This window comes from Colletotrichum godetiae (genome assembly GCF_030913485.1).
Source record: "Colletotrichum godetiae strain CBS 193.32 chromosome Unknown BDP55scaffold_60, whole genome shotgun sequence".
Lineage (NCBI taxonomy): Eukaryota > Fungi > Ascomycota > Sordariomycetes > Glomerellales > Glomerellaceae > Colletotrichum > Colletotrichum godetiae.
The window spans coordinates 66,867-91,712 of NW_026851308.1; the positions used below are offsets into that span (position 1 = coordinate 66,867).

General features: G+C 53.3%; 8 protein-coding genes across 8 annotated transcripts; 3 read left to right on the forward strand and 5 right to left on the reverse strand.

The window, feature by feature from the left end:
- Nucleotides 1-2,579: 2,579 nt before the first annotated feature.
- Nucleotides 2,580-7,093, reverse strand: BDP55DRAFT_636913 (DNA polymerase delta catalytic subunit; the record flags this gene model as incomplete). Its single annotated transcript, XM_060572942.1, has 5 exons — nt 2,580-3,321; nt 3,377-5,190; nt 5,255-6,088; nt 6,339-6,410; nt 6,962-7,093. 5 exons carry the CDS (start codon nt 7,091-7,093, stop codon nt 2,580-2,582), a joined length of 3,594 nt encoding a protein of 1,197 aa, XP_060424205.1.
- A 249-nt stretch (nt 7,094-7,342) lies between these two features.
- BDP55DRAFT_356137 (rhomboid family protein) lies at nt 7,343-9,720 on the reverse strand. The gene is made up of 2 exons (XM_060567012.1): nt 8,658-9,720; nt 7,343-8,604 (listed from the first exon to the last, which is right to left on the reverse strand). Exons 1-2 carry the CDS (start codon nt 9,373-9,375, stop codon nt 7,592-7,594), a joined length of 1,731 nt encoding a protein of 576 aa, XP_060424206.1. The 5' UTR covers nt 9,376-9,720; the 3' UTR covers nt 7,343-7,591.
- Nucleotides 9,721-12,596: 2,876 nt separating this feature from the next.
- On the forward strand, nt 12,597-13,586 carry BDP55DRAFT_562826 (uncharacterized protein; the record flags this gene model as incomplete). The annotated part of the gene is made up of 2 exons (XM_060570184.1): nt 12,597-12,689; nt 12,732-13,586. 2 exons carry the CDS (start codon nt 12,597-12,599, stop codon nt 13,584-13,586), a joined length of 948 nt encoding a protein of 315 aa, XP_060424207.1.
- A 229-nt stretch (nt 13,587-13,815) lies between these two features.
- BDP55DRAFT_679528 (uncharacterized protein) lies at nt 13,816-14,883 on the reverse strand. The gene has a single exon (XM_060576058.1). It carries the CDS (start codon nt 14,654-14,656, stop codon nt 14,078-14,080), a length of 579 nt encoding a protein of 192 aa, XP_060424208.1. The 5' UTR covers nt 14,657-14,883; the 3' UTR covers nt 13,816-14,077.
- Nucleotides 14,884-15,617: 734 nt separating this feature from the next.
- On the reverse strand, nt 15,618-17,542 carry BDP55DRAFT_679530 (asparaginase). The gene is made up of 2 exons (XM_060576059.1): nt 17,380-17,542; nt 15,618-17,321 (listed from the first exon to the last, which is right to left on the reverse strand). Exon 2 carries the CDS (start codon nt 17,124-17,126, stop codon nt 15,765-15,767), a length of 1,362 nt encoding a protein of 453 aa, XP_060424209.1. The 5' UTR covers nt 17,127-17,321; nt 17,380-17,542; the 3' UTR covers nt 15,618-15,764.
- A 1,044-nt stretch (nt 17,543-18,586) lies between these two features.
- BDP55DRAFT_679535 (kinase-like domain-containing protein) lies at nt 18,587-21,020 on the forward strand. Its single transcript, XM_060576060.1, has 5 exons — nt 18,587-19,149; nt 19,205-19,286; nt 19,344-19,446; nt 19,510-19,906; nt 19,960-21,020. The coding sequence occupies exons 1-5, from the start codon at nt 19,010-19,012 to the stop codon at nt 20,831-20,833; spliced, it is 1,596 nt and encodes a 531-aa protein (XP_060424210.1). The 5' UTR covers nt 18,587-19,009; the 3' UTR covers nt 20,834-21,020.
- On the reverse strand, nt 21,020-21,633 carry BDP55DRAFT_697637 (uncharacterized protein; the record flags this gene model as incomplete). Its single annotated transcript, XM_060577700.1, has 3 exons — nt 21,020-21,313; nt 21,375-21,389; nt 21,451-21,633. 3 exons carry the CDS (start codon nt 21,631-21,633, stop codon nt 21,020-21,022), a joined length of 492 nt encoding a protein of 163 aa, XP_060424211.1.
- A 1,571-nt stretch (nt 21,634-23,204) lies between these two features.
- BDP55DRAFT_733249 (5'-AMP-activated protein kinase) lies at nt 23,205-24,794 on the forward strand (the record flags this gene model as incomplete). Its single annotated transcript, XM_060580058.1, has 3 exons — nt 23,205-23,941; nt 24,114-24,696; nt 24,750-24,794. The coding sequence occupies 3 exons, from the start codon at nt 23,205-23,207 to the stop codon at nt 24,792-24,794; spliced, it is 1,365 nt and encodes a 454-aa protein (XP_060424212.1).
- Nucleotides 24,795-24,846: the final 52 nt, after the last annotated feature.

A 24,846-nucleotide genomic window follows, 5' to 3' on the forward strand; every position in this document is an offset into this window, starting at 1 on the left:
GTTGTCGAGATACAGCGAGGTAAGGTAGATCAAGTCTTCAAGTTTTTTTTTTTCGGTTTTCAAGATCTTCTAGCTCTGCAACGCTAGAAGCCCAAACTGCCACTCGTCGTCGTCTCTCTCTCTCTCTCCTTCCAAATCGTCGATGCTGGTGCGGCAGCGCAGATGGCGGCACTAAGAGAATTATCTGGGCAAGGGTGGTGGCTATCACTTTTTGGCCCATGACGCAGCGGCGTCCATGTCTTGCATAGACCCATGGGGTGTGGTTTTTCTTTGCTCCATTATGCCACTTGAAGGTCAAGATAAGGAAATTACGGAGTAGAGGGACGAGGATTTGCGACACATGTGAATTGATCATTGCAACTCGTAAAGGTGTGGTGAGTGGTTGGATGTGAATGAGTGGTGGCCAGAAGCAGGCTAGCATGAACGGGAGATAGATTGGCAGAAAGAGGAAGAAAGAAAAAAAAAAAAGTGTCCGAAGAACGGCGCGTCGAGTCGCAGTTCCGCGATCGGAAGTGAAAGTGCAAGCTGTAAGTGTGTGTGTGTGTGTGTGTGTGCGACACGAACGAGTGATTGAACGAAGACGGCTGGGCTACCGCTGGTGACAGACTGAGCTGACACGCGAAAATGCTCAGCCGATTTGAGTCGGAAAGTGCGACGCAACCCGATACAATGCGCGCTGCCTGCTCTCCTATCCTCGCAGACCTTACCCCGCCGACGTCGCCCCTCCTTCACCACTTGAGTCCTTGACCAGGGGGCACGTTGGGTTGCGGTTTCTGCCCCTCGCTTCTGAACTCCCGATTCCCGAAACCGCTGTCGCGTGTTTTATTTTTTATTTTGTCTTTGCTTTAGTCTGATCCTGTTAGTCCCCTGAAGACCACCTAGGCAGGGGTTTCTTTCCTCCGGTGGTTCTCCGGGGCCATCATTGCCGCCGTTGCTGGAGTGCTGGAGAAAAAAAGGAGGGCTTAAATCTGTATCCGTACGATGGAAAGGAAGTGTGGTGGCCCCCCCCAAAAATCTCATCTCGGAATTGTGTTGTTAGTTTCGCAGCCTTACGGTGTGTTGGTATCGCTTGAACTGTGTTGACATGGAACGGGGATGGGAAATGCTCAAGTCTCATTCGACGATGCACGCATTCAAAGTCAACAACAACCACTACCACCACCACCACCGCAAACAGTTCAGGGACTTGTAGCTCCGCTATTTACACACACACGAATGCACACAGAGACAGAGGGTTGCTCGGCACGTACGTAATGAGTTGGCTCTGTGAATAATGCAAACCACGGTATTGGCTACCAAGATCAATTTGTAGTTGCAAAATTACAAGCAAGCTGCATCTTTACTAGAAAGCTTAACGTATCGTGCATGTTTATCTATATTGATAGATCTCTCATAGGCATTAGCATCACGAACTTTGGAAGCTGCATCACACACACACACACACACACTGGAGTACAGATGGGTGTGCGCACCTCTGCAGTCTGAGGTGCCTAGGTAAGGGCGGAGCACAGTCAAAACTCCTCGGCGTAACACAGTAAACCAGGAGATTGATAACCTTAGTTCCAGAAAGATGATGAAAAGAGAAAGAAAAAAAAGTCCCGCGTGGAGAGAATCCCAGCTTCAGCCCAAACCCCGACCCGAGCGGATGACCGACCGACTGCGGCGACAACATCTACGGAGTAACACAGACCAGGAGTCTAGGACGACGTGTTTCCATCTGCCCATCTCATCTCATCTCATCTCCCCCCCTCCCGAAGGCTCCCATCCAGTCCCGTCGCCGCCGCCACCACCAGAAGCGCCGATCCAGCAGCTGGGTAAGGCGAAGGCGGCCTGAACCTGGGCAGACAGTGAAGTGACACGCACCAAATGGGCAAAAGAGGGCGGCGGCTGCCCTCACGTCCGCCCTTCCGCTGCCGGCGGCGCCCGGGGCGACCGACCCCCTCCAACGAACCACAGCGCTCGCCCAGCGATGCCCAATTCTCTTTTACTCAATTCACACACACAACCAGAACTCCCTCACTCGTTCGTTTCGTTCCTGCAACCTCCGATTCCCACAACGGAACTTGTCCATGCATCGAGAACTCGGAGACACTTTTTTTTCTGTGGAATAATGCCGCAATCTAAGCTCATCTCTCTTGCTTTCTCCTCGTATTATGGCCATATTGGGACTACATACAGGACCACTCCCTCCCGATTTTTTCCGACGTATGGAGGATGCTTCTCCGTCTTTGAATATCATGTTGCATGTTGTTTCTCCCCCATACCCTTAGCCTACTCTCTCGGACCCATTCCCTGCCTCCTTGTGCGGAATACGAAATCCTCTTGGAATCCATATGGAAACCAATGAAAGAAAGAAAAAAAGAAGTCGAACAAACGCCGTGAAACGCCTACCCCGAAACAACATATCTGCCTGCATAAACCTCCTGTAGACCTGTAGACCTCCACACCACCGCTGCATCCAGTCTGCAGCTGCAGAATGTCTCCAAGGTCGGCTCATGGGAAAAGAAAAGCTTAGCGTCGTGAAAACCCCCCCTTCATACCCCCCCATATACTAGGTATCCCACTTCTTGGCACGCCTTCTACCAGATTGCCGCCTGGTCAAAGTCGAACCTCTTCAGCTCCTTCCCTGCATCTTCCAAGTCCTTCTTCGCCTTCATACGCATGTAGAAGATGGGGCAGTCCTTGCTACTGCAAATCACTTCGCAGTGCATGCTGCCCTGACACCGCTGGCACTGCGTCCAGAGCCGGCCGAACCGCACCTCGAGATCCGACGTCTTGTCCAGTGTCTTCTTGTATAATTCGCCGACCCGAGGCGCGCAATCCGAGCACACTGCCCCCGCGCTCTCCTCCTTGCCTCTCAGTGGCTTCTTGCATCCCATGCATGTTTGCGTCTTCTTTGCAAACTTCATCAGGCCTCCGACGGCCGGCGCCGATACTGCAATTGTGCGTGTGTGCGCTCCCGTGAGCAGCGAGTTCGCCTTCGTCTCACCTAGGATGGGCTCGAAGATTCTGCCCAAGGGCTTCGCAAGCTGATTATCAAGATAGTATCGGGTGTCGATCGGTACGTTGTTCTCAAGGACGTAAATGGGATCCTCAGACTTCTCGTAGTTCTTTGCGCCTGCCGCACCCTTGATCATCACGTAGGCAACTCGATCACCTAGACCTGGTGCCGAGCCTGCATCGCGCTTCTTCATTCTCTGAGCGAGCTCGACGTGAGCCTGTTTGGCTGCATAGTCATCTTTGGTGAGCGCCTTCGTAATGACCAACTTCGACATATCAACCTTGTTTTGCAACAAGTCTGCAATCGTATCTTTGACGTAGCTAAGGCAAAAGGGGTCAGTGGATGTGGTTCAGCAATCGGAGGATGCAAACTTACTCTTGCGCTCCTTGGACATCTTGGTCGATAAGCATCATTCGAAGCACCTTCTCAATGACGGTTTGCACGAGCAAGCAGTTGTCTCGTCGAACTGTCTCGATACCCTTCGTATCCATTTTGTCATACTTATTGGGATTCGTCCAGTACAGGCCGGCGTAGCGTTTCTTGTTGATGAGTAGGTACGGGTAGTACACCTTTTCGAACTCCAACTTGATCGGCTTGACGAACTTGGAAGAGACGAAATTGGCAGCTTCCTCGCCAAACTTCATCGCCTCAGGAAGGTCTTTGGTGCCAAACTTGACCATGACAGAGTCAGTATCACCATAAATGACCTGAGCGTCATGGGTGTATCCGTTGGCAATGCAGTATTTCTTCTCCACCTCCTCTTTCGTCTTCATAATCATCTGTCGGCCAAAAGCCGTTGTGCTACTGGCGATTTCAAGACAAGGCAGCTTGCCAGTTGTCGCACCCGTGAGTCCGTACACAGAGTTGGCACTGATCTTCAAAGCCAGTTGTCGACCGTTCAGCACTGCTTTCTTGAAAGGATCTGTTTCTCCAGCCAGTTCACGCTTGGCCTGCTTTCTTGCGGTCAAAAGTTCCTCGAGAATCTGAGCAAGGAGACCCTTGCGTTTATTGGCAGTCACAAAGGTGTCGCCGTTCGGGGTGACAATGTAGTCCTCGTCCTTCTTCAGATCAAACTTCTCAATGGCCTTCTTGTTGACTAGTGTCGTATAGCAAAGGTTGTGGGCCTGCATGATACTCGGGTATAGGGAAGCGAAATCGAGGGTTGCGATAGGCACGTCATAATATCCTCGGGTCGGCTCGATGACCGTGGCACCTTCGTACTGCTCGTCACTACCCTCGGATCTCATGTTGGGGATGACCAGCTTCTGTTCGAGGGCTTTCCGGAAAAGCTGACTGATGAATTTGACTTGCTGCCCTCTGGAGAGCAGAAAGTTGAAAGGAATTCCTGTGACTCTTGCCATCTCAGTGTAGTTCTCGAGACAAGACAGCTTGTCCATGAGACGCTGCGGGAGGTATGCGTCCTTCAAACAGTACAGGGCGAGACGTCGGCGTGATTCAGGGGTACCGTTGAACAGTTCCGTGATCATAGTGTAGTGAACATCTTCCTTTTGCTCTCCTAAGAATTGGGAGCATACAGAGTTGAGCGTGTAACTTCGAAGGTGGTGGTCGCGTTGGACGAGCTGTAGTAAATCGAGTTGCAAACGTCCGTTGGTATTGGTGGCCTTGCTGTCGCGGTTGCCCATCTGCTTACTGGAGAAGTTGGTCTCCTTGGCCCTGGAAGGGATGCTTGGAAGTCGAGACCAGTACTCGAATCCTCCAACCTTCAATGTCTTCGCTCTGTCGAGGAGGTAAGGGAAATCAAAGTTGGCAATGTTGTATCCGATGATGATATCTGGGTCGACTTTGATGAGGAACTTCTGCCACTCGCTGAGCATCTTCTCCTCCTTTTGGAACTCGAGAATCTGTGTGGCGACGATAGGACTGGTTTTATCCAAGCAGAAGACATTCCGCACGAAGGGCTTCTTTTCTCCGTATCTTGTGACGACGTTCGCAATCTGGATGACGGGGTCGTGTGTCGCCTCGGGGAAGATTCCCTTACGTCCAGCGCACTCGATATCGAACGACATGATTCTCAAGGGAGCCATCTTGGACCACTCTCCCACCGGCTTGTGAGCAACAAGGTCGAGGTAATTGATCTCGGCTTCGATTTGGCAGTTCGATTGTCGTTGAGACTGGTGTAGGACCTGGTATTTTGATGCGGGAGCTTCAACCCAAGACATTCCGAAAATCTAGCAGGGAAATGTTAGCCTCGTCAAGATAGGTGACACCAGAGGAACGCGCCTTGCAGTCAACCATGAAGCGGAGGACATATTGAATATTGTCGAATGTCATGATACCACCATCCATGCCCTTCCACAGACCCTTCCAGTTGGCATTGCCCGACTCGATCGTTGTCCGAACCCTGGCGATGAACTTGGGGTCCATGACAGTGACCTTGAGGTAAGGACTCTTGACATTTCCTTGGAATCCGTAGATGTTCTCCCTCATCAGGAAAGCAACGGAGTGAATGCAAGGCTGGTGCTGTGCTACTTGTGACTCGAGATAGGCCTTGAAGGCATTGCAGTCTTCGGGTCGGAATGCCACCGGGGCGGCGACATATAAGTAGTGTTTAAAGTCTGTGACGTGCAGCATCACTGAGTGACCTTGCTCAGTAACACCAAACAGCTTGACTGTTGCTCGGCCACCATGTAAGCTGCCCTCCTCTGCCTCAATTTGCTGGAAGGTCAGGCTGTCCCTGGCCGGATTGAAGTCGACGAGAGGAGGTCGCTCCCATGCTTGGTCCTTCTCGGTATTGTTCTGCTTGAGTTCAGAGATGTCTTGGCTCAACTTCTCGAGGACTTCTGATTCGAAGGCGCTCTTGGGTTGACTAGAGCCCGGGAGATTCTTCGCATTCTTCTGGGAGCCGACATGGCGGGCGGGTGAGGACGAGAACCCTTCGACTTTGCGTTTCTTTAGGGACGAGGGCGTCGACGGGATGTTGCGACGGGTGCTTGGTGTCTCCCCAAGCACACGCTTCTGAGGCAGCACTGTAGCCATTGTGATGATTTGGCTGTGGTGGGAGGATTGTGCAGAATGAATCAACCAGACCTCATAGTCGGGTGGATTTGGGGGGTCACTAGGTTGTTGCTATGGGATGGAACTTTCAGAAACCCATTAACGCGAAGACGCGCTTGACGTGATTGACGTCGACGTGACTTGACCCACTCTAAAGTGGCTGATGGAAGGCGCAAGTCGATGACTAAGGCCACACTTGGGTTCCTCTGGGTCTGAGACGCGACGTTGACGCCAAAGACGGGAGGTGCAGGGGAGCGGGTAATTCCCAAAGTATCTCCACTCAAGTTCAGGTACACCCTCAATAGTAACATTGACCACACACCGAGGTACCTGCCTGACCAGAACCGGGAACGAACTTCTGGTCTGTTTGTTTACTTGGTAGCCACTTCTGCCACTACAAGAAAGTTGTTGTTTGGTTCCTTTTGAGTCAAGTCTTTTCATTTCAGTCTCAGCAGCGGAGCGATCTTTGTAGAGGTAGAGATGGTCGGAAGGTTCTCCAGAATGACAATCAAAGTGCTGAATGGCTTATTGCAATATCTGCCCCGAACATGGACTTTCAATCATTGTAACTAAGGCTAGATGTGGCCGTTTAAATGTTATATAACTACAAGATGTGCAAGCTTCTGACCAATACTTCTGAATTGGACTGGCGCCCGTCGTTGCACTACTAAACATGGTCTCTGTTAGCTGACAAAATCTCAACAGTAAATGTAATTCCAGTACAGTAGTGTAGTAGAACATAGACTCGCAAAGCGATTAGCTAGCTCTGTCCCGTTGCGAAGAGACGGGGCAAAAGAAAGGCATGCTTGTTTGCAAATATCTTCAGATATCCATTCTAGAGGCATCAACGGCAGTTTGTCACAACCGCTCAGCTAAGCCATGCAAATAGGATTCATCAAGAGAGTGCCGGGAACATTATGACTGTGAAAGGAGAAGCACACTTACTCTCAGCCCCTTCCGAAACAATTGCTTTGGCGTGGTAGGACAGCCTTTGACGTATGGCGACGCAAGGAATTCCTTGGAGTTGCGTCTGTGGGCGCGACCGTGGCGGGCTCGCTTTCTCAACAGAACAGGCATGTATACACAGAAACCATGGGGGAAGAAGCACTCATTTATGTTTTCATATTAGGACCGGGCTGGGTTTTCAATACGTAAAACCTCGTACAGCCCATCGAATGATATGTGCGGGGTAAACGAGGGGCGTCAACACACACGTCCGAGGACGATGCGACTATGTGATGCCGAGACGGTTGGTCGGTCAGCGGGCAGCGAATAGAACCCTGGCAAACCCCCGCAGCCGCTATGCGTTCGCTATGTATGGCTTTACCTATGAAGAAGACTTGTCTCTGTTGGACGTATGGGAGAAGATCTTTCTTTCTTTTTTTCATAAAATAACCCATCGTGAACCGGACGCCGTCGCTGAGCAATGCAAATCATGAACCATCCTTGCCAAAGTCCTTAAATCAATGCAATGCAGACTCTCGTGGCATTAGTTCGAGTATTCCTCCTTCAGATGTTAACTCTTCATGATGAAGTAAGCTTCAACTGGTCAAGCTCGCACCAATTGTTTACAGGCTAATTATGGGTTAGCAGACAATCTTGAACATGAGTCATCAGACAACTTACAATACAACTGAGGTACTTGCACCAACTGCAAGTGTTGTGGTAGACGTAGAAGTTGTTCAGTAGGACGACGAAGACGATGATGACGGTCAGCAAGAAGCCGGCCCTGACCAACCACCATGCCCACCAGAGTGGCTTCCTGCCCTTGAAAAACCCGATGGGATTTTTCAGGAATGGAGGCGGGCCACCCTGGTTGGGAGTGAGGTGCATGGATGCGTATGACGGATCCTCCGCGCCAAGCCTGCGTCTCAAAGAGTTGGGTGAGTGCAAGACGCAAATGCCGAGCGCAAGACCCATCAGGAAGCCACCAATATGGGCAAAATTGTCGAGTCCAGGCAACAGACCCAGCACGAAAGAGATGACCACATCCAACATAATGAACATCAGGTCCTTCACAGGGCTGCGGCGGTCTTTCCAGGAGTATAGGAGATCGAGCAGGGTGAGGGCAATCACGCCAAAGAGGGCGCCTGAAGCACCTGTAGACGCAGCCATAACACCAGCGTAGTTTGCTCCCATAACGTTGCCGAATATGCCCGCGCTTACATAGACCAAGAAGAATCGAATAGAGCCGATAGCTATCTCCATCTCCTTACCCATCGTCATCTGCAGAAGCAGATTAAACCCGATATGGATCAGACCTGCGTGCAGGAAGATGGGTGTGATGAAGCGGAACCACTGGTTTGGTTCCGGCGACTGATTGATGTCGTTGTAAGGAGACTCTGGCTCCGGCACACCTCCAAAGCCGCACAAATCGCCGAGGCCGCACTGGTTCGATGGGTTGCTTACGTCGTTAGAGGTTGAGTTCGGGCAAGGCCAGTTGATTTGCTGGCCGTAATCTTGGATACCCTTGACGTTGTGCATGCAAGCTACATAGCGAGCACCCATGTTGATCATAACGTAGGTCGAAGGTCCAATCATGGGGTTGAATGAGGGTTTGATCATGATGGGAGAGCCGGTGAGTTGAGCTGTGTTCCGTTAGTGTCATTGCCGTCAAATCTGACTACTTGATTTGGCTTACCATTCTTCACAATCTCGGCGATGAAGACTGCGACCTGCACCAATGTGAAAATGTAGACCACCCACGGAATACCCTTCCTGTCGGCGCCAAACATGCCCAGCTGACCGAACCCAACCTTGTTCTTGTCGCGGCGACTCTTTGAGCGACGAGTTCCCGCAGGTGCGTCGTAAACATGGTCATTCTCGTTCATCTCCACATCTTTGTGCGGCTGCGTCGGCTGCCGGCTTTGCAGGGGAATTTCGTCGGCCACATTCTGTCTGCTCGAGTCTGGAGAAGTAGAATGACCGTAGTAAGCTGTGTCGGGCTGAGCGTAAGGATTCTGCTGGTGGGCATCGTGGCTATTGTATGGCGTCTGGCCGTGGCCAGTGTAGGCTGTGTTTACTGTGTTCATGGTGTTCATGCGTTGGGGTTGCATGTTGTTCGTGGTCTGAGGATGAGGGCTCTGTGTGTTTCCGTTGTGGCGAAATCCGTCCTGTGTCGAGTCTACGGGGTAAACATGATCGTCAAAGACACTTTCGAAGGGTGATACGGTGTTGGCGCGCGGTGGTGGTGGATGACTGGCGCCGGGCGCGGGAGTTATTGAGCTGTAGGGAGGAGCGGGCGTTGAACTGGCTGAGGGAATGTTGTTGTAGGCAGCACCGCCGTAATAGGGAGCAGGTGAGGGAGAAGCTCCTGGAGGGGGTAACGGTTTGTTCTGGTAATAGTCGTTGGCGGCCATGATGTGTGCTGGGTCGGCGGATGCCAATTACGAAGGGATTGGAATTAAGTGAGACCAGGGGAATGGGAATCTGGGCAAGGTCTCGTCCTTTTCTGAGAGTCGAAATCTCGCTTGGAGTGGCTGAACTAGGCTTCGGCGGGCAGCGAAGGCAGGCAAGGCGAATCGGACTAGTGCGAGATGGAGAATGGCTCAGGTACCGACCGGAAAGGGATGGGACGCGGAGAAATGTGACAGCGGGAGGGTTGAAATGAGGTGTGTGTCGTTACGCGGTCGGGGGGTCGTGGATATTTGTTCGATGCAGCGTTTTGGCGTGGATCGATGAGCCCGAGCTAAGCCTGGAAGACGGATGGAGTGATTGAGTTGAGGTATGGATACAGTGCAGGGTGTCCGTGAGCGCAGTGGGTCGGGTAACAAGCAAATTAAGCCCGACTAGCCGGCCTCTCTGAATGAGACCGAGTCACCAAGGTAGTAAGCTGAGAGGGCGAAGCCGCAAAGGAGAAGTGAGAAGAAGGTCGCAAGAGGTAATTGCAGGTTTACCTCAGGCGCGCGGTAGACGAGTTATGAGTTAGCGGGCTGGGAGAATGCCTGTGCACTCAACCTGAGCTACACTACTTCAGATGACCGGGTGAGTAGAAGATGGTTTGGGTGTTTGAGTGTCGAAGCGCAAAAAGGAGACTTCCTGTGTGACACCTAAGGGGTTATAGGGGGGGAAACGAGTGAAGGGAGGGCTACTTCAGGCTCGTATGTCGTCGGTCGAGGGATGAATCTAGTAACAGGAGCTGGACACGTTCTCACGACACGAAGGGGGGGATGCGAGGAGGTTATTTCTTTTAAACAGCCCAGCTTTCAAACACAAGCCTTCCTGGTCTTGTTTCTGTTTTCTGCCCAAGCCCGCCAAGTGGGAGGCAGAGTACCTTGCGGGTTGCGCTGAACCAACACCACGCCGGGTTGGGTCCATAGGTACCTACGTAAGATACTCCGTATAGAGGAGGAACGGCGCTGTGGTTGGCAGTGAAGAGGACCCAAAACACTGCCCGCCTCTCAGACTCGAGGAGTCTCTTGAACGAGTGGATCACGGTGACGGGAGTGTGTGGGAGGTGGCCCAGTGAGAGCGAAAGAGGGGGATGCACAATGGCACACCACCAAACGGGAGACTGAGCAGGGTGCAGTAGGCTTGCAGTAGTTCCGGCTTTGAGGCTGTGTCAGCAATGCCAGCCTTCTTTTTCTGCATCTTCCGAACCTTTTCCCCGCCGAAGAGGACAGTCGCCAGCAGGTTTTCATACACCTACGGATCGGACATTTACATAAGCCTGAGGTGGGCAAGGAGCGAGTATAGCGAGGCGCCGTACCTTCTCAGCGCTTCCTTGCCTTACGAGTCACTCCGTACGATGACTACGGAGTACAGAAGTCAAAAGTGACAGAGCGGTTGTCATTCAGCAGCAGCGCATCTGCATGTGCATCTGGCAGCCCTTTGTGGCAGCGGCACACGTCGCGGTACGAAGACTCGTGGCTGCACTTCCGAGTTGTGCTATGTTTGGAACAGTGACCCACAAGTTTCAGATAGTTGCGTAACCAGCCTGCCGACCCCCGGCGTGGCAGGTGAGCTGTAACTCGACCAGACCCTTCGTGCCTTCTTCCAACGTCCTTTCTTGCCTCTGTCGTATGTACCTTCCCACTGATTCCAACAAGGCTCGGTACCTTACAGAGCCATACCTCAGCCGAGGTGGATATGCCCGCCACATTATTCTTCTCGAACTGGCTCCGCTGGTTGTTCTTTCATGAGCGTCCCCCATCTGTTCTACGGGCTTCGAGGCAGCCCAGCACAGCAAGCCATCCACCTCACTCACTGATCTGCATAGGATAATCAACTGTCAGCACTCGAAACCTTGAGAGACAGCCACAGCAGCTTCTTGCAATCCTTCCGATGCTAGAGCGACGATACAGGAGGAAGTATCCTATGGCCAACGACTGCCGATCCATGCAGTGCATGCAGACGACGGGCAGCACCCTGGCACCCTGGCTCCGACACTCGCTCCGTAGGGCGACCACAACCCCAAGACTTCAAGAGTCATGACCCTGGAAACCCTCGGCGATTCCACAGCGTTGGGGGAGCAACACCAGCATGAGGTGTTCATTCCATTATTTTCCATCCCATCAACGTCAACTGCAAGGACCGGCCTTACGGGGCAGGAAACCCTTCAGTTTCTAATCGGCCTCTCCTTGGAATAAATGACGAGAAGCCATCCCGGATATCCGGGGATCCCCAATAAAGCTCTCAAATGAGCCTTACAAATGGACCCCAAGGACATGACCGACCGGAATGTGGATTTCGCAACACCCGCTATATTGCGCCTTCCTAAAGAATCTGCCCGACACCGTGGGTTCTTCGCATCTCAGCCCTCTTTTGCTCGACTCTTCCTGGTCAACATCGTGGCGTCTACTCATCGCTTCAGGCCTGGCTTCTCCGTCCATCAGGAACTGAACGTATGAACACAGAGAGCAGGCCTAGGCTGGCCTTCAGCAACAGCCGCTGTTGTGATCATGGAACTGATACATGTCAGCTGAGCTTCCAACAGTTGCTGACATTCACTTGCATCGCCTTTGCAATAATCTGGACGAAATGCTTGCGCTAGACCATCAGCCCACCAACAACGGTTGAGCACTGCGCAGGTCTGGGGCACTTACGACGGATGGTGGCTCGGCCGTCATCCACTAAGAAAATGTTACTCGTGGGTGCAAGCCACACCCACTGCCAGAGAGAAACACGAGGAAGCACCCAAGCCCGTGAGATGACGTACTCGGGCAACATTCAAATCCTCTTTTAACTCTTTCTTGTGCTTCTTCCTTGCGTGAGAGGCGACGCTGGATTTGACAGCACACTGCCAGCCATTTTGGCATTTCCCAAGCCAGCCCTATCCAGAATGCTGGCTCAGACTGGAATCATCGTTGTCCGTGCGTTGTCGGAGATCGGGGGCCCTTCCGCCGTGCGTGCGGCGCGCATCAGGTCCACGACCGTTGCGACGCCACACGCTATCACGTGTCGATAAGATAACAGCAAGGGAAAAAGACCCCTGGTTTTATCAACTTTTTTTTTCCCCTTCGCTTGGGGGAGCTTTAATTAGCAAGAGGGTCGTGGCGCAGAGTTTCCAGAGTTTCTCGATTGCGCGAATGACTACCTACACAGAAAGCTGAAGGTCCGGTTCACACAATCAGTCGGCACCATGAGCAAGAAAATCCACGATGCTGGTTCTGACTCCGACATGGAGGACGGTGGCGCTAAGCTGAATGCACCCACGGTTCGCCTGACTCCCCGAGTCTTCAGCTGTCACGATTCTAACCCCCACCTTTAGGAGCAGTCAACCGATGCCATGGATGTAGATGTCCCACCAACTCCTGCCGACAAAAGACAGGCAGCAGCTCTGGCTCGCGCCGAACGAGCTGCGCGTAGAAAGCAAATCCGTGAGGGGTTAACGCCAGGAGGCTCCCAAATCTCCTCCTTAGCCAGCACACCAAATCCCGAGTCCCAACCCGCATCGCCTGCGCTCAAAGCTCAAGAAAAGAAGACAAGGGGAAAGAAAGCGACAAGAAAGAGCACGGGCATGGCTGAGAAGAAGGAAGAAAAGCCAGAGGACAATGCGACGACAGAAACCCCAGGCGAGGCCGCCACAGCAGCAGAGCCCGCAGAGCCCGCAGAGCCAGCAGAGTCCGTAGAGCCCACAGAGCCAGCGACAGCGCCTACTCCTACTCTTGCAACGGATGCCGAGCCGCTCCCCTTCGTACTCGATGTGAACCCCACCAAGGGCAATATCGCCGACAACACAAGCGCGTCCGTGGCCGGCGACGCCACATCCATTGCCCCCAGCTCGATGTTCGGCGGCGACAGCCAGATGGGAGGGCCCAACCGCGCGGCTAGGCGGCGGCAGATGCAGATTGACAACCATCGCAAGGTGATCAAGAAGCAGCTCGGCATTCCCACCGATTCGGACGAGCGCGCGGAGGAGGTGGACGTGCTGCTCAAGACCTGGGTCGCCGAGTTTGACGAAAAGATCGAGGCGCGGGTGGCCAAGAAGCAGGCCAAGAAGATTGCGTCAAGGGGACAAGCAAGCGGTAAGCTTTACAAAGGACTAAACAACAAGAACGATGAGAAGCAGAAGCAAATAAAGAAGCAGAAACAAAAAAAGGCCCTACGAGACCGGCAGGGAGGCAACTAGGGGAGAAGTTGGCCGATCTACGGCTCGATGGGGCCCCGCCGACTATGGGGAGCAAAGGCGCCATGAGGGAGTAATGGATGTGTGATGAAAGGAAAAGGAGGGAGAACACAATCAGACAAAAGTATATACGCATGCATATTGGCGTCTAGCGGGTCAAATGGAAGGAGGATATCTCAACATTAAATTGAACGCCGAGCTCAAGTGCCGGCAACATTTCGCAAGATGGCGAGTTCCTCGTACCCGTCACAGATCGCAACATGCAGACCGTACTTATGTGATGGTGCTCAATAATAGTAATGTACAGCCAGGGGAGATTGTCACCAACCCGTTGATGCTCCAAATCGCAACCCTCAACGCCTTTTTGCTAGACTTCCTACTAGCCAATGTGTGTACCTAGACTCGGGTCGGACGACTTCCCTCTATAGCCATTATTTTTTTTGTTCTTGGTATCCTACACCAGCCGTCACGTCTTGTACAGAAACGCCAACTCGTTATTGCTTCTTCTCGCCATCCTTCTCCTCACTCGACTTCTTCCCCTGCTCCTCCTCCTCCTTCCTCGCGCCGCTCCAAACCTCGGAAACCTGCTCGGCGATCAAATCACCCAACCCCTTCCCCTCAGCAAGCGCCTTGGCATGCTCAGCAGCCCTCTTGGCCTCCCAGTCCTCGGGCTCGCTACCGTACCACAGCCTCTGCGCGAGGTTGCGCTTCTTGAACTCGATGGCGCGCATCTGCTCCTCCGTCAACCCGTCGCGGCGCATCCTCTCCTCGCGCAGGAGCTGCTTGGTGCGCTGCGCCTGCTCGGGCAGCGCGGTGGGGAACATGCGGGCCATGCGGGATTGTACGCGCTGCATGAGGGATTGGCCGCTGTAGTCGTAGATGAGCTGGTTGCCTGAGGCGGAGAAGCCGGTCCAGAGCATGAAGGTGCGCCAGTCGAGGCGGCGGGGGGGCATGAGCATGATGAGGGGGCAGAGGACTACGCCTGCCCAGGCTGCGTTGGTGATGATTTGGGGGGTCGGGGTCGGGGTTGAAGGGAGGGCGGGTTGGCCCGCGGGTTGTGAGGTTGAAGACATTGTGTGTTTGGTTGTGATGCTTTCCGCGGTAGAGGTTTTGTCGGGGGTGAGGTAGAGTGGAAGCTGCTCGGGTCGGCGGCTGAGCAAGTCTCCTCGCGGGTTCGAGTGCTTCGACGCCGTGTTCGTAGGTGGTCTTCGAGTTCGGGACGGAGATTGGTGTCACAAGGTAGGTGGATGATGTCGGGTGTTTAAGTCAATGACGATTGATGAAGGTGTTTTGATGCAGGTGCAAAAGAGAAATCTCCCAAAAATTTAGAGCCGCGCTAGGCCCCGGCGCCGAAACTCGAGGTGGGGCCGAGCCGGGGCTCCGGGACACAAATCACCTGAACCGATAACACCGTACGTGCACCTGGCTTACATGAGTGCTTCCTAGTAAACCCTCGAAATTCAAGCGGCAGACATAAATAATCAGACGAGATCAAGTATTTCAGATTCAGACCATAGGTAGTTGCAAGTCTCTCTAACGGCTTCTAAGCTTGGTGGGTACCGAGGTTCGATTGAACACCGTCATGTACTTCAGGACATACTTCATTAAGCTGGACGCGAGAAGTATGTCCGAAGCTCACATTACGATGACTGAATTAGAACGAGGGTTTACATGGCTAGATGGAAGACGAATCCCGTTATTCCGGGCGATCTACTCATCTGAAGCACGGGGGAAACCGAGCATCCTTGACAATATTGGACAACGTAGGACGTATCTGACCAGCTTTCTCATTTGCGTTGCATCCATCATCCAGTTGCTTAACTGTGCATTATCAAGTGTATTCCTGTTTACATACGAGAAACAGGGAGTATCATTTAGAAGTGACTACATTTCACAGGTAGCACCTGCACATCATTCTTCAACATCTGTAGAAGTGAGCAGCTTCAATGTCTCGATTGGGAAAGTTATGAAGTCAGCGGAGTCCTCGTGGGCTCTACCGCTGTCTCTCTTGCTCATCTGGTCAAGATGAAAGCGTCCGATACCACAAGCAATTTTCTCCTCATTAGATCATCACTAGTTTGCTTCATTATCGTTGAGATATGACATCTAAACAACACTGACCCCAAGAAACGCCTGCGTACATGCGACACAAAACCAAAACACAAGACTTTTCTAGTTTTCCTACTTTTGAACTCCTCCGGATGCAGATGCGTGAACAGAATCCAAAATAGCCTCCTCTTCCTGCCACAAGTGAGCGCCCGTCTCCTTCAGCAACTGCACGCACTTCTCCTTGCCCATCTTCTCGGCGAGGTAGAGCGGCGTGTTGTTGGCCAAATTCCTCGAGTGCACGCTGGCGCCCCTCGTCAGCACTTCGCGCAAGATCTCAATGTTGGGCCCGACGGCGGCCAGGTGGACAGTCGTGTTGCCCGCGTAGTCGGCGGCCTTGAGGAGCTCGTGCTGGGCGTCGTTGTCCAGGATCTCCTTCACCGTCCGGACATCGCCGTTTCGTATGGCGTAACCGAGGACGGTAAATGCCGATTCTGACGCGGTTAGTCGCGCTACGACCGAGTCGAGTGAACCAGATGGATGCGAAAATACCGGAAGAGCCATTTCGGTCATTTCGCCCCGCAGCGACTGCGACATTCTCGCGCTGACCTGGGCGGTGGAAAGGCTGGGGATCGCGAGTAGGTAGGATAGCTTGGTTAGGGCAGCCTCGGCTGTGAGATCGAGACCGAAGATGACGCCGGCGCGGCCGAGTTCCGTTCCGGGGCCGTAGACGGGGGAGACGAAGCCGCTCATGCACTGACTGACGTTGACGACAATGACACCGCGGTCCACGGCGGCCTTGATGACCTTGGTCAAGCTGCCGTCGATACCACTGGGGGCGTTACCCATGCCAAAGGTCTCGAGAATGAGGCCGCGCAGGTCGGGGACACGCAGGACCGAGTCGAGCATCTCTGGCCTGATGCCAGGGAACACTCGAAGACAGGCAACGTGAGCTGTATCTAGGTGCTTCGTGACCTGGAGCTCGGCGATTCTAGTGGGCCTCAACACAATGGGCCAGTTCACATCAATACCAAGCCCGTTCACCTTGGCCAGGGGCTCGCAGTTGGGGCTGGCAAAGGCCTCAAAAGCGGCAGATGAGACCTTGCTGGTTCTGTTGCCGCGGAACAGCTTGTGGTGGAAGAATAGGCCGACTTCAGGGATGACAAAGGTTCCTGCGATGATGAGCGAACCGAGGAGGTTGTCGACGGCATCGGACTGAAGGGCAAAGATGGAGGCCTGGGAACCGGTGAGGATGACCGGCTTACCCAGGTCAGAAAGCATGAAGGACAGAGCCGAGGCCGTGTACGAAAGAGAGTCGGTCCCGTGCAAGACGACAAATCCGTCAAAGAGACGGTAGTTTTCCCTGATGGTCTGGGCGATTTCCGTCCAGCCTTCCGCTGAGATGGAGCTAGAGTCCAGCAAAGGGTTGAACTCCAGCACGCCGTAGCGAATGTGACGGGAGTAGGCGCTCGGCGGTGTTCTCAAGCTGTCAATCATGATCCTTTCCCCATTTTTGACGGCCTCAAGTTGGACTACGCATTGTCAGTGAGACTCATTACAGATACTACTTATTTTGCCAAATAGTGCTTCAGTCTAGCCAGGGCTGGGTAGTTATGTTCATGAACAATTCTAGGAATTAGGAACTCTTCATCGGATTGGGCCAGCGTTATCAACATGAAGACCAGGCAAAATCTCATTTCTTGACTTTAGTGTTCCCTGGGGGCGTGCTGTCTTTCAGAGAAAAACCTACCAGGAGGGGATGACTTGTCGTTGAACGAGGGCCGCGGGGCCATGGCATCCTTTAGGAAGCCTCCAATGGGTTGAAGTCCATCGGCGGTTGGCTGCATGCAGATGGTTCCGCCCGTCATGATAATGAGGACTCGAGACTCTGGGTAGTTGGACGCCGGCAGGAGTCTCTCGGCGGTAGGTTCGAAAGCCATTGTGTCAGTGTATCGGTGGTGCCGAGGTCGAGTTTTGTCAACTAAGGTAGCGAACACAATGAGTGAGGGAAAGTTGGTGCCGTCCAATTCGGGACTTTATCAAGTAGTAGTTCGGATACCAAAGCCTCCACAGATGGGTATAGTAAATTGAGGGGCACGGGGAAGTGGAGGGGCAAGAGCTTTTGTATGGAGAGCGAGGCGACAACAGTTGGCCAGTGTCACGCACGGGTGGTGCAAAATTTTGTAAATTTTGTCGGACGGAGGAGTCTGTGAGAGACTATGATGGGCGGGCAGTGATGGATGATGAAAGCACGCGAGTGGAGACGGATGGCGAGTCAATCAAGTGATTTGTGGCATACACCAGCAATTTAAAGGTAGCTAGAAGAGCCTTTGGTGGCCGGTATACGGCAACGGCCTGGATGAACCTGACAGGAGCTGGCTGACATTGGGTTTTGCTGCTTGACCGAAGCCTTAGATAAGGAGGGACAAGGGAATGCGGGCAAATATCAAACATTGCCCCTCGTGCTTGACGGTACGCCTTATCACGATAAGCCAAAAGTTGTTGCAAAACTTGGGCGAAAACCCGAGTAGAGCCAAGTATCGCGGGGCAGAGGTGATGGGACAAAAGCCGATAGCGGATAGCGGGGAGAGTTTTGGAGGGGTAATAATTAAGTAACAGAACGGCCACGACAGCGGCGTGACCTTTTCAAGGAACCAGGCATGGCTGGCTAGACTCGACGAGGGTGTGAGTCGCTGACCGTGGAGCAACTCGTGTGTGGGAGGGTAATGTGCTCAGGCAAAGGCTACCTACGGGAGAGAGTTCTACGGTTGTTGTCGATATTTTTTAATGTGCCAAGTTGGGTCCAGGATGGAATTAGATCTGGTATTTGCTCGATCGCGAATTGAAATCAGCCTAAAAAAATGCGACAAGTTGGTTGCAGAACTTCACCTTCAGACGATGACGCACGTGCGCGGACTAGGCCAGATTGGACCTGCCACTTTTTTTTTCCACCGAAGGCTCAGGTACGTTCCTTTCCTCCACTCGGTACGGAGTATTGGCGACATTCCATCCCTTAGGTACACACTCGGCAGGACCCACAATGCAGGACCAGGGATTTTCCGCGACCTTTGACTTCCATCATCGCCAATCTGGAACTTGATTGGGATTCTGCCACAGACACCGCCCAAACGCCAATCCATCTTCAATCACCTGGGAAGGTGGGATCTAACAGCTACAGGAACTCCACGCTATCGACAGAACACTTTATCTCAGCATACATACACGCCAGCCACGATTATTCTCGCGGAAATCTGGCGACCACTAGCAATGCGACTCGTTTAGTCGTCGTTCGCCCTTGATCCCATCCATCACGAGAACGTCCGATCGAGCAAGCCAATCTTTCACGCGACCGGCGCATCTCGCCGCGCTTCGCAACCATCATGGATTCCAGTGCGCCCAACGGGGGCTTATCGCCTCGGACTTTTGCGATGCAGCACCAGCGTCCACGCGCCAGTTTCCAGGGATGTTCACGAATCTCTGACTACGAACTCCTTGGAAAGCTGGGCGAGGGTACTTTTGGGTTAGTCCAGTTCCAGACCTTGCGTCTCTAGCCGCGTTACTGATTTACTGTGCAGTGAAGTCCATCATGCGAGATCTCGAAAGACCAATGCTCACGTCGCCGTCAAGAAGATCATCATGCACCATGAAAAGGATGGCGTACGTGTGATCCCCGTACCTACACAACCAGCGCATCTACTGACTGTCGTTCAACAGTTCCCCATCACGGCATTGCGAGAAATCAAACTTCTGAAACTGCTCTCCCACAAAAATGTCCTGCAGCTGGTGGACATGGCTGTGGAGCACCCTCAGAGAGCCAGTAAGTCGCTCATGCTCAACTACCCAATTCGCCAGCAGCAATTCCTGACCCGAATTGTGACAGGCGACAAGCGCAAGCGCCCGATTATGTACATGGCAACTCCGTACATGGATCACGATTTGTCGGGCCTTCTCGACAACCCTTCTGTTCATTTCACCGAACCGCAGATCAAATGTTACATGTTGCAGCTCCTCGAAGGATTGCGATATCTACACGACCAACATATCCTGCATCGAGACATGAAGGCTGCCAATCTTCTCATCAACAACAAAGGCATTCTCCAGATTGCCGACTTCGGTCTGGCAAGACACTATGAAGGGCCTACGCCCAAGCCTGGACACGGTGCCGGGGAGGGGAAAAGGGAATACACCGGCCTTGTCGTTACTAGGTGGTACAGACCCCCGGAATTGCTGCTTCAGCTGAAACGCTACACAACCGCCATTGACGTCTGGGGTGTTGGGTAAGTGTCAGAATCTACACATCTTTGGGGCCCGATACTAATGATGTGAATAGCTGTGTCTTTGGCGAAATGCTCGTGGGAAAGCCAATTTTAGCTGGTGAGAGCGATACCCACCAGCTCGACATCATCTGGGATCTGATGGGGTCGCCCACATCAGAGAATATGCCCCTATTCAACACTCTTCCTGGCGCCGAAACAGTGGTCCCACGCTCTCGGCCTGGCAGCATATCCAACAAGTTCAGAGAGTACGGAACCGGAGCAGTCTCTTTGCTTAAGGAGCTTCTTAGACTCGATTGGAGAAGTCGCATCAATGCCGCCGATGCGCTGAATCATCCGTACTTCAAGATGGCTCCCATGCCAGCCGAACCAGGAGACTTACCCACATTCGAAGCCAGTCACGAACTAGACAGGCGAAAGTTCCACGACCGTCAAGCGAAACTCCCACCGGCGCCTAAGGGAGGCACGGTAGGCATGGGGCCCGAGGCTCATGGTGCAAATGCCGGATTCAATAATACCGATGCTTACAACAATCGCAATGGTGTAAACGGTCGCAATGCCAATGTACCCGGCGGTCACAGAAACGGTAGCGATGAGCGCCGACCAGCTTGGCAGCGCGACAACAGAGGCTTACCTCCGCGACCGCCCCCACCCGAGTATGCTAATGGGGGCCCTATGCCGCCTCGCGAAGACTACCGAGACAGAGACAGAGATAGGAGACCGAGAAGTCGGGGAGGAAGAGCTCCTGATGTAGACACGTACATCCCGAGCTACAGAGATGATGTTCCTCCAAGGCACAGAGACGACCGGCCTCCTCGCGACCGACGCCGCAATAGTAGAGATGAGCGATGGCACGATCGAGACTGGGATCGCCGGACGCGGAGCCGTAGTCGCTCTCCCATGCGGGAACGGGACGCATACCGCAGATGAGATTGCGGCCTGTACAAAAGACAGTATGATATCGAATGGCAGGACAGCTCGGCGAAGCACTGGGACAGGCGTTTGGGGGCGGGAGCATAATTCCAAGCAAGGTTGGTATATAAGTGATTCCCCGGTAATGAATGCTTCCCTTCCCTGCAGCATATGGTATATGTAAAGAAAGGCCGAATTACAAAGTCAAATCTCTGAATCATCGTCGTCCTCCTCGTGAATTGTCTGCGACCAAAGTCCAGGAGTTCGCCTCCGTCTCTTTGGGGGAGGCTTGTTCAGCAACTGCCAATCAGTCTCGTAGGATGACGAGTCTTCTGTTTTGCCTGTCCCGGGCCGCTCTGACAATGGTGTCCCCGGCATTGGCGTTGCAGAGAGAGAATTTGACCTCTCATCATGCATACCGAGGATTGAGGTGATGACGCCTGACGTGCAAGCCATAGTCAGGCCAGCCAAGATACCGATGCACGCTCCGCAGGCCAACTATGGGGAAGGTTAGTGCATCAGGAGTCCAATTCCTGTACGAGTAAGGCAGGAAACTAACAAATGTGTAAAGGGGCTGTGTTCTGCCAGTTAGCAATGCCGTCAACAACATGCGTTCCAAGGGAGGGTCTGCTTACCTGGAGACTGGCTATGAAGTCGATGACAGATTGGCACCATCCCAGGACAAACGTTGCCATCAGTAACAGAGGCGATAGTAGGATGAGGATCACGTTGATGAAGAAGGCGACAGGCTTCCAAGCGATTCTTGCGGGCCATGTCGCGATGGTGAACACGCCAGAGGCGTATGACAGCAGTGCCATGATGTGAGATACCCTTGATGGTGATACCTAGGTTTGTTGATGAAGCGTGACAGGGGTAGCTCAGTGCAAGCTATACCTGGAAAAGGGATGACCACTCTTTGCTCACCCAAGCATGGCAGTTGGATCAGCTTGCAATGACCTGAAAGGACGCTGAGAAGAGGCAAATGATGACTGAGGAAAGATTTCGGTTAAAATCAAGGGCGGACGTATAGTATAGTTCGGTGATGTGAGGCTGTTTACATTCCAGCCTTTAATTCTAAAATCCGAGGGTTAAGGTGCCACGGTGCATTTACGGCCTGTAGGAGGAACGTGGGAGAGCTGACTTGGCACCTGCGACTGGCGTTGAGTTGAGCTCTAGCTCGAAAATGGAAGGAAGTGCTAGCTCCTACAACGTTGCCAAGCAGGCAAGCAAAAGTAATCGGACGGCCGCTTTCAGTGAGGGACAGAGCTTGACTTCATCAGACCAGGGTGGGGCGGGGAAAAGATGGATGGATGCAATTTAAGTCTGCGTGCACTGACCAGCTAGAGGTGTCGACCAAGCACACGCCATCCTTATCATTCCAGTGCTGTCATGATCCGTTGGCTCATCATTTTTGAGAGGAATTACTGAATGACCAAGTCCACGATGCAGAACCAAAATAAAAGACGGAAACTGAATGTCACTGGACGCTAGAGGTCATTTGATAGGTAACCCGAGATCCAGCTACTGTAGAGATGACGGTAAGGCCGGCCGGTAGGATGACAGGTCAGGTCTGTCTGCGAGTCGCACAATGATGGGCTACGCGAAGGCCCGCCGGTACTTGGTTCCCCATGGTCCGCAATATGCGATATGGAGTACCAATCATGTAGAGCTTATCTGGCTTCGGCTACATTTGTTCCCCCCCAACTTCAAGTGGGAACACACCACCACCCCTCCACACTCTCTCAACCTCGCCTGGTACAGAACTACCTCACTCAACCTCTCATCCAATCTTCAAAGGAGCGAACCTGCCGTGTTCATTTCGCACATCCTCGCCCCATCATCAGCGAACTTCCGCTTGACTCTTTTGCAGAGCACATCGACCCTCCGACACCCGCCGTCGTCGCCTTCGACCGCCCCGGCCTTGACTCAATCTCTGGAGAATGCGATAATTAAGTCGCAACCCCGCGTCTTTGCTACATAGGTATCGTCGTGCAATCCACGCCTTACCTAACCTAGATCGCACAAACTCCAGTCGCAGCAGCTACGGATACCTTGGCCCGACGTGGAAACATTGGGTCCCGACGACCCCCCGATTGTGACTGCCCGTTGAATCGCTGCATTACGCTCTTCTGGGCAGCGCTGCCCTCGCGCTTTACCACTGCATCGCTGCCGTAACCTAACCCGCAACCCGCATCGCCTGCCGTGTGTCCGCCCGACCTCGCCGCTTACCCTGAAAAAAAAAAGAGAGATCCAGACTTAGGTTGGTCTGGCCAGGCTCCAGGACTGTGGACTGCGGACTGCCTGCCCACCCCAGAACGCAGCGAGACCACGCTGTCGTGTCCCACCATACCTACCCTACGAGCGGATCTGAAAGAAGAAACGACACAAAATGGGAAACAACCCCTCGTCTTCGTCCAAGCCGGCCACGCCTGTCTCATCACAGGACTCTCCCAAGCACCACCACCCCAAGAGGGAGTCTAAACACATCATCCCGCCCCGGTCTGCCGAGCGAGTTGCTGCCCCGCCTGAACCTTCCCTTACCCAGGCTACAGGTTCCACGGCCACAAAGGGTCCCAGGCCTCTCCAGGCCATCCCGATCTCCAACTTCACCACCGGTTCTCCCTCGTCAAACTCGAGTAACTCCGCCCCGCCGCCGAAGCCCCCAGAATCGAAGAACGTCGTCCGCGATGCGCCTAGCAAGCCCGTAGACGTCCCAGCTGCCGCCGCGACAGAATCCTCCTCCCTCAGATCGCATTACTCCGCCCACATGGTTGAACCACCGCTGGTTGGGAACAGCAGCGTCAACGACATGTCTTACCTGACACGTCCTCCGCGTATGCCACTCCCCATCGAGGAGGAGATTCACACGCCGGGCTCGCCCATCATCGCCCCAACCGACACCAACGACGCTGGCGTGGCTGAAGTGGAAACCCTCGAGGATGGCATGACTAGGAAGTCCTCGGCCTTGAGCACAAATACAGTCGAAGAGGAAGATGGCGAAGAGCTGATTGTCGACAAGACGCGGCCAACGGTTCCCACTCGTCTTGAATGGCGCAAGGGAGGAGGCAAGGTCTACGTCACAGGAACCATCTTCCAATGGAACCGCAAACATAGATTACATCCTGTGTAAGTTTCGATCCTGTGTGTGGGCTTAGGTCTCGGCTGTCAGCGTTACACCTGTGGCTCTTCAGTGGTCTGAGATTCTAGCCCCTTGGCTGCCTTGTTTACATTAAGCCCTACGTGCCATATCACAAGCCAGTACTCCCATGAAACTGAGCTGACAAGGCGTGTTCAATAGCGATGGCCAGCCTGGCGTGTTTGCAGCCACGATTCACATTCTGCCGGGAACACATCATGTTAGGTTCTTGGTGGACGGAATCATGCAGACCTCCCCCGACCTGCCAACAACCGTGGATTTTGGAAACAACCTGGTCAACTTCATCGAAGTGAGCGCAGATGACATTCCGGCAACAGCACCCGTTGAGCCTGGAAAGGACGGCGTGGCTACAGCAGCTTCCATTGATAAGGGTGACCCCAAGACCTCGGCATCGCAGACTGATGAGCAGCCCAAGGCGCCTAGAGGCAAAGAGGTGCCCTCGCCCAGTCAATACTTCCACCAGATACCCAAGTACTTGGTAGATTTTGACCAGCCCGAAGACTCGCCAGCTTATCAGTACGCGGTGACAGCCATTGAGAAGTTGCCAACTCCTCCGAGCTTGCCAGGCTTCTTGGGTAAGCCCATCTTGAACGCCGCAGTTCTTATGAAGGACGACAACAGTGTGCTCAACATGCCCAACCACACTGTTCTCAACCATCTTGCCACCAGCAGTATTAAGAACAACATTCTGGCTGTGTCTGCAACGACGCGTTACAAGAACAAGGTATGTGATCTGCTGCGGCATTGAAATTGGTTCGTGACTGACAAGTCGAATAGTATGTCACGACGATCATCTACAAGCCCACCACAACAGACGAGTGATTGGAGACTCTGGGATAGTACCGAGATCCGGCTTTGAGAAGAATGCCTACCC

What these genes read in the sequence shown, in the direction of transcription:
- BDP55DRAFT_356137 (XM_060567012.1), bottom strand. Translation starts at nt 9,375, where the DNA reads ATGGCCGCCAACGACTATTACCAGAACAAACCGTTACCCCCTCCAGGA. An exon ending in CGCCGAGATTGTGAAGAATG is followed by an intron (nt 8,605 to 8,657) that starts GTAAGCCAAATC and finishes AACGGAACACAG; the next exon opens with CTCAACTCACCGGCTCTCCC.
- BDP55DRAFT_679528 (XM_060576058.1), bottom strand. Translation starts at nt 14,656, where the DNA reads ATGTCTTCAACCTCACAACCCGCGGGCCAACCCGCCCTCCCTTCAACC.
- BDP55DRAFT_679530 (XM_060576059.1), bottom strand. Translation starts at nt 17,126, where the DNA reads ATGATTGACAGCTTGAGAACACCGCCGAGCGCCTACTCCCGTCACATT.
- BDP55DRAFT_679535 (XM_060576060.1), top strand. Translation starts at nt 19,010, where the DNA reads ATGGATTCCAGTGCGCCCAACGGGGGCTTATCGCCTCGGACTTTTGCG. An exon ending in TGCACCATGAAAAGGATGGC is followed by an intron (nt 19,287 to 19,343) that starts GTACGTGTGATC and finishes GTCGTTCAACAG; the next exon opens with TTCCCCATCACGGCATTGCG. An exon ending in ATTGACGTCTGGGGTGTTGG is followed by an intron (nt 19,907 to 19,959) that starts GTAAGTGTCAGA and finishes TGATGTGAATAG; the next exon opens with CTGTGTCTTTGGCGAAATGC.